We start from the raw sequence: 8074 nt of genomic DNA on the forward strand, positions 1-8074 counted from the left end.
ACACTTTATCCAAACAGCCTCTATTCTTTGTAGCATGGTTTCAAGGAGATTTTGGAAAAAATTCAATTCTGGTCCATTTTGACATGATTGCATCCTGCAATTTCTTCAGATTTTTCCGCTGCATTTTCATGCTGCGAATTTTCCATGGTACCACATCCTGAAAGTGTTCTACTGGATTCAGCTCCTGTGATGGGGATAACTGGTGAAGGTCACTGAACTGGTTGTCAAATTTAAATCAAATTCCAATTTTATCACGCACAACTACACACAGTATGACATGCAGTGAAATGCTTATTATGACTGTCTGTGGCAAAAAATAGAGTTTATATATGAGAATTTACTTTTATACCTGTAGAAAAGTAGAAATGTGAAAATATAACATAATGTTATATATATATAATATAACATATTTACTAAATAGTTAGAAATATGGGGTAATGTGGTTATATTAACAAGAAAATAGTGGCTGTGGGGTGAAACCAGTTTGAGACAACTTGCTTGTGTAGGTAAATTGTGACCATGAATGGCTGCACATGCTCAGCAACAATTCTCAAATCCCACCTAAACTGTGGCATTTAAGCCATGACTGACTGCTTTTAACAAGAAAACATTCCCCACACCATTACACCACCTCCACCATCCTGGACTGGGATTCATGCTGTAGGTGCCAAATTCTGACCTGACCATCTGTGTGCCGTAGCAGAAATCCAGCTTCATCAGACCAAGTGTGTTTTTTTTTAGTCTTCAACTAAATCTAATTTTGGTGAACCTGTGCCCTCTGTAACCTCAGCTTTCGGCTTGGTAATGTAGCTTCCAGTGTTCCTCTGATGCATAGGTTTACATCATTCTACTTTCCTGGATTGAGGAAGTCTTAACTTGGCAGACCTTTCCCTCTGATTGAGTACTTTGGGTTATTCAGTGGATCTGTGCACTCTTATCTCTGCACCTTGTCTCAAGTGATTTGATCATAAGCATTCAACCAAGGCAGGCAGAACTGATCATATGCATCTGATTCCAACCACTGGTTAGTGCATACAAACTCTAAAGAAAAAGACTTGCCATCATAAAAGAGAGATTTTGGCTGGAAGTAATTGTGGTTAAAATACTAGAAAGTCTGTCCAGAAATAACAGGGGCTGCGTTCTACAGATTTGGGATGAAAATCTACATAAGCATTTCTGTAACACAGCCTTTGAACAAAGTTCTGTATGCATAAATTTGAATTGTTTTCATTTTTAAAGGAATTTTATTTTATATATTTAATGCTGAAACTGGCTTCATGGTAATGTTGTAGGTCTTGGCACAGATCTGAGCACTACCACACAGTCGGGTGACATGCCTCCCAAAGAAAAAGATCGTGAACGTGGCCGTGCCAAAGAGCGACGTCACCACCACCACCACCACCACCACCACCATCACAGCTCAGTGGAGAAGGAGCGCTACACACCCGAGAGAGAGCGAGGAGACTATGGGCACCGGCAACGGCGCTGGTCCCGGTCACCCAGTGAGGGCCGAGAGTGCCTCACTCACCGACAGGTGGGCTTGCATGCAGATCACATGCTTACCTTGCTCCACAGTGAATCCATCGAAACTGATGGATTTTGAAGCTCCCTTTGCACTGTGTTTTTTCCAATGTCCACTGGAACATGTGTATGTTTGTAGCAGAGGCCTGTAGGGTTATGCCATATAGGAAAAGCCTTATTGCCAGACTTATTCTGCAGGAAAGATGACATGCTGACTGGTTCTAGTTCTTTTTCACCGTTCCAATGGAATTCAACTCCTCTTCATTTGTTTTCTCCTGTTTTGGTCTCTTTTTTGTCTTTGTCCTCCATGTGACATGTTGCTTCTTAACATTGGACCGTTTCCTTATTTTCATCATTTTGCATTTGCCCACACCACTGTCCTGCTTCTCTGTGTGTTCTTTTACTTTTTCACAACTGTACTTTTTCCCTCCTTACTGTTGTTGTGTCGTTATCTTCTCTTTCCCTTTCTCTTCCTCTCTCTTTCTCTCTCGTTTTGTGGATAAATTTTGTCGTTCTTTTTTGTTTTATTTGCCTTGTCCCATTTTCATGTAGGGCAGTAGTTCGGTGAGCGGCAGCCCCGTGCCCTCAACATCTGGGACGAGCACACCTCGGCGAGGTCGACGCCAGCTGCCCCAGACACCTGCCACCCCACGCCCACATGTCACCTACTCACCTGTGGTCCGTAAACCAGTTGGTACACCGCCTTCAGGTCCACAGAGCCGCCTGCCCACCCCAACCCAGAGGCGTTTCTCTCCACCTGTGCCTGATCCATCTGTACCCCCTCATCACGGCACTGGCCGTCGACCCCGTTGGTGCCCAGGCTCATCCGAAGGCACCCCAGGCGATGGCTTTTATGATTTTGAACGGTGTGAGCCACCTGCATACGAGCCGAACACAGGACAGGGCAACCCGCACCCACATAACCCACCACACCCACGTTCACCTAGGACTGCTCGCCCCCCTGGTGCTCGTCGCATGCCTAATGGGTACCGTTCCTCCTCACCCTCGCCACAGCGACATGCACCCCCTCACAGCACACCTCACAAGCCTCCGCATCCCAGAGGGCCCAGGAAAGGGCTGCATGAACCCTACAGTGAGACAGATGAGGATGACTGGTGCTAGCCTCTGGGAGAGGGGAGGGAGGGAGCAAAAAAAGAAAGGAAGAGATCACACTGTCAGTTGCTGGAATGAGACACAATCAAGAGACTAGTTATTTTGACATGGGACATGAGTTTTTCCTCGGAATCTGGAAGCCTCTGAGAAAATGGAGTGACAAAGGGTAAATTAAAATCATTTGGAAACATCACAGAAATGAGCGGCAGATCCCTGACTGTTCTTGCTCTAGGGCTAACACCAAGAATTTTGTTGGTGTTAGTCTTTGGGGTGAAGATGGAGAGGATCAAATGTTAGGGTTAGAGAACATGACAGCAGTTGCTATAGCAGGACCCAGCTGCAGGCAAGAGTCACTTGCAGGAAAGCCAGTGACATCCATAAGTGTGCATGTTTCAGAAAAGCACAGCAGAAGTGTGCTGGGAGGCTCAGGGGAAAATTGAGGCATGCTTCCCTTCTTTTTATTATATTATGTTATTTCTTTTTCTTTTTCTCTACTGCCTGCTTTTTTCCTGGACTGGATGACTTAGGAAAGATGAGGTGGGTTGGGGTGGGGGAAAAATAATAACTCTTCATAAGGGAAATAAACATGCAGAATGCTACTATTGGCAGGAGAAATGTCTGCATTTTTGGATATGTTGTGTATCTTCTGCAGACAGAATGACAAATGCCACAACTGTGGTGAAGAGACCTCAGAAAAGGTGATAAATTCACATCTGATCATGGAGATTGACCACTGGCTTTACTCAACTTGACTGGAGCACCATCTATTGCAAAAATCCACCCACATGTTGGGTAATATTGATGAGTTTTATCATCTGTGTTTACTGTTAATAATAATTTCCGTGAGGGTGAGGAGGCCACTGGCCTTGTGTGTGTGCGTGTGTATGTGCGTGTGTATGTGTGTGTGTGTGTATGTGCGTGTGTATGTGTGTGTGTGTGTGTGTTTGTGTGCGTGTGTATGTGTGTAAGAGAGAGGGTGGGTTTTGCTTAAATGATAGGTTTTGGGCTGGGGCACACACACCCTGACTGTATTTGGGAATCCAGGCCCTTATAGCTCCTGACCTTTAAAACCAGAGAGAGAAGAAACACAATGAAAAGAGGAGATGAAAAAAATGAACCAGTCGTCACTCTTCCTTCTTCTATGGCTTCTCCTTCTTCTGCTTCTTGTTAGAGACACTGAAGCTTGATTCTTCTGTTGCACTGCTAAGCTTTGTTTGAACTCCTAAAATAAAAAAATCCCTTGCATGATTGAAACAACAAAAAAAAAATTAACAATGAAACTTTGAATGAATTTGGGTGGGGTGAATTTTCTCGGTCTTTCATTTCATGTCTGTAAAGTTCTCTCTCCTGTCCCTGGCCTCCACCCTTCACTCCTCTCTGAAATTGTCCCTCGCACTTTTAGGGATGGCACAAAGGGGACAAGAGACCAACACTCTCCATTTTAACTGCTTTCTTTCTACAATAATGTGAGATAGAATCCTGCTAAACCTTGTAACAGATTTATTTCCACATGGCCAACGTTGCTAACAATTAAGATAAAAACACAAGATTGATATATTATTATTGAATTGATAGCACAATTATTTTGAGAAAAAAAACATTTAGTAACATTATTTGCATTCATCTCACAGATTATTAATAGTTTGCTCATTTGCACAAAATTTCAAACATTTACACACACATACACACATACACACACACACACACAGACACACAGCCAGTTTATACACATGGACTCTCTTCCCCTTACTCTAGTCTTCCAGGGTGTGATGGAGTGAGAAGGGAGTGGAGGAGGTGAGAAGAGAGAGAACCTCTTCATCTTTCTATTAGATTTGTTATTGATGATGATGATGAGACCTCCAGAAGATAAGACAATGACAATGATGATGATGATGATGATGATGACTTTGATTATAATTTGTTTTTTATTCAGCTGTGCTCTTTGTATTGCCATATCTGTTTTGGTGTGGTTCTGTTCATGTGGTATGTGGAGCTCTGTAGCAGTGATGCTTTCTGGGCCATGGTTGTCTCACCTTTGACCTCTAGCTAACCTAGTCTTCATTGGTATTTATCATGCACACATGTTCCTTATTCATCGAAAGTAAAAACACAATGTCTTAGATGTAAAAACTGCTATTTTCCTAGAATGTCAGATTATTAAGTATAAAGCGTAATACATGTATATTGTGAATTAATACAGCTGTACATAATTAAGATTTAATTCACCTGAGCTCAAATCTACAGGAATGTCATATTTTTTATGATTATGTTCATATGATTAGATCATTAAAGCTGATGATAGCAGAGAATATGTTAATGGCCCACATATGTAAAGAGGCTAACACAAAATAGAAAAGCCCCAATGTGTTGAGTTCAGGAGTAATGTTTGCCCTTTTTGCATACATGAAATCAGTTTTATAATACAGATTTATTCTCCAGTTTTAGAGCATGTCCGTTTGGGACACTATGTGTAGAATAGTATTATGTGGCTGTATGTTTGAGAAAGGAACAGAGCTCCACTACCTCTGGCAGACCAGTAGATGGCACTGTGCTCCACAGAACAAAGCTATAGACCTGACTCATTGGTACACTTTTTGTGTTCCATATTTATGTTAATGATCTGTACATGTGGATTTACTATTTATGTGGTTCACCATTCTGTGTTCATGACATGTCACACAGCCAATCAGATGGCACAGGAACACAGAAACACAAATCAAATTGCATGGGTTGAAACAATGACCGGGCCTTTTCTGCCAAAACCTGTCTCTTGTGTCCCACTGATCTTTGTGTCCCTGCGGCCCAAATGTAATCGATACCTCCCCGTTATTCTTAAACTTCTGACTTTAGTTGTAAAAATTCACTGCCAAAAATCATTCTGAAGCACACAGGCATCATTATATATGTAGCATTTAATACTAACATGCATAGCACATTGTTGTGTGTGTGTGTGTGTGTGTGAGAGAGAGAGATAACTTAAGCCTTTATTTTTTACACAAAGCTTATATATAGTTATATCCTGTTGGAAAGGCTCCCACTGCTACTTGAGCATTAGCTTGTGTGATTAAGAATGTAACATTGACAGTTATTTAATAATTTATTTTAAACCAGTTTATATTAGCAACCAGAGTGCAACTAATACAAGAGGGCTTACAGAGTGAGAAAAGTAAAATGGACTTACTTACAAATCCTGTATGTTTAATGGGCTAATAAAATCCATTAATAAAGTCCATTAATAATTTGAACTATTAGTGGTTTTGAGGTTTCTCTGTACACTGTCCTTCTAAAGCCACAATTAAACTTAATTAAACTAATTAGCTTAATTAAATGTATACAAAACACAATAAAATTTACAAAGATTTTAATTCAGAATCAGTGAAGAATTGTTGAGCATACTGTGCAGCAACCCTAAATTTAGGAACAGTGATTTTAAAAATGGCTTTTAGTTATTAATTGTTTTTGTATTTGTCTTTATAAGTTTTTTTTTTTCCATTTGCACAATGCTTTTAGAAATAAAAAAGGCAGTACTGCTAGGATTTAAATTACAATTCACTCATTGTCAGGAAACATCCACCTCACCTCTTTGTTCGATTTACACTTTTCACTGTAATCAGTTCATAAATAATATATTTAAAATGACCCAATATATAAATTATCAATAAATTACTATTAGATTGTGTATATGAAGGAAGCTTATATTAATTGCTTACAAATATGTACGAAGCAATTAATAATTTATATAGCCCATATTTTAATTATGAGGTTGATATATACATCACAACATACAAAAGCAAGTGGGAGCCAAAATCGCAGGATTGTGTGTGTGTGTGTTTCTCTATGTCTGTCTGTCTGTCTGTCTGCCTGTGTGTGTGTGTCATTTTTCTCACAAACCCATAAAACCATAACCAGCAGCATAAAAAAAGACAAAATCCCCCCAAAAAATTCAGAACAAAAAGTGAAGGTATTTAATTCAAGAACTGCATGTGCTATGTGCATGCCATACCGTGGAACTTCATCTTCAGGAATAATAATAATTTAAAAAAAAACATAGTATTACTGAAAATGACAATAGAGAAATGTTTTTAAAAGCATCATGTTCCTCTTCTTTATATTTTTAAAACAAAATAAAAAAAATACAAAAAAAAATATCTAAAGAGATTAAATGACTTTGCAAATTTAAATTGATATATTTATTCTTCATTTTTTTTTTCAAAACTTGGAGGTGAGACATTTCAACAGTATGTTCAGGACACAATATAACTTCTGTCATAAAAAAGAGAAATAAAAGCAAATGTGGACAAATCTTTTGTTAAGTTGCATAAGGATCTATATTTGACACCCATACATCATCCCTTTGACTATTTCTCTGTATAGACTTCATACAGTGTTTATGTTAAAGCTGTTGAAAGGAAGATGGAAGGAATAACAGATTATATATGCCATATTTGTGCTGCTTTATACATTGTAAAAACTTCTTTTAATTCAGATCTTACTGCCCTTGCAGTTAAATGCTGTGTTGCAGTTACATGATTGTCAGGATAAAATAGCATCAGCTCCGTAACATCACATTTTACAGGTGTTTACTTGCCTTGTTCAATAATATAAATATTTTTACCAAAGCAATTTTAATCTATTGTTTATTAATGTTTACTATAAGAATCCCAAATGTAGAAATTTGTGTGAAGGAAAAAAATATCAGCTGTTAAAAAAAGTCTCAGATTTGGGTTATTTGATTTAACCTCGGTGTGATGTATTACCTACAATACACTGATAGTACATGATACCTAAAATGAGAAATATATGAGTTATATATCTGTGCACTATTTGGGTTTAAGGCATTAACAGAGGCATTCATCAATTGCTAACTACGTTCCTATAGGCTGTAAATTTCACATTGTATAATGCAACCTTCTGATTGGTATGTGCTTCCGATTCAATTTTCTGCTGAAGTCAGATCAGGTTGACTGACACCTTCCTGCTCGTTGTCATCTAAAATAAAGTGAAAGAGCAAACCAATATTCAAATTTCATTCAAGTTACAGACACAAGGCTTTCTCTTATTACTGCACTGAATTCTGAAAGCTGTCCGTTGATGTAATTAGCAGTTTTCATTTATTTCAAATAAATAAATGATCAACATGCTGCAAATACTAAGAGGGAATTCATGCATGTTCACCTTGTAAATTCTCAAAAGTGTAATTTTTAACAATAATAATAATAATAATAATAATAATAATAATAATAATAATAATAATAATGCATTTTATTTATAATGCACTTTTTCATACCCAAAATGCTACAACAATATAAAAACAATTATAATACAAAGTACAAAGAGACAATATAAAAAAAATGAAATAAATAAAATTAAAACCTGTATCAAGAGCTTAATCATGAGCAACTCTAAAGCACTGTTTTCAACAGTTTCTTAAAGAAGTTAA

The 8074-nt window shown here is 38.2% G+C and overlaps 1 protein-coding gene across 19 annotated transcripts in view; it reads left to right on the forward strand.

The window, feature by feature from the left end:
- The window catches only part of cacna1aa (calcium channel, voltage-dependent, P/Q type, alpha 1A subunit, a), a 97211-nt gene extending 90275 nt beyond the window's left edge, over positions 1-6936 (forward strand). For 18 of the 19 annotated variants that reach the window (XM_058410159.1, XM_058410168.1, XM_058410122.1 and 15 more), the window contains 2 exons: positions 1293-1534; positions 2074-6936. In XM_058410159.1, coding sequence (XP_058266142.1) covers positions 1293-1534; positions 2074-2643 — 812 coding nt within the window. In that variant the 3' untranslated portion in view covers positions 2644-6936. The remainder of the gene's footprint in view (positions 1-1292; positions 1535-2073) is intronic. The other variant, XM_058410178.1, reaches the window with a different exon arrangement.
- Positions 6937-8074: the final 1138 nt, after the last annotated feature.

This window comes from Hemibagrus wyckioides, linkage group LG02 (assembly GCF_019097595.1).
Source record: "Hemibagrus wyckioides isolate EC202008001 linkage group LG02, SWU_Hwy_1.0, whole genome shotgun sequence".
NCBI lineage: Eukaryota > Metazoa > Chordata > Actinopteri > Siluriformes > Bagridae > Hemibagrus > Hemibagrus wyckioides.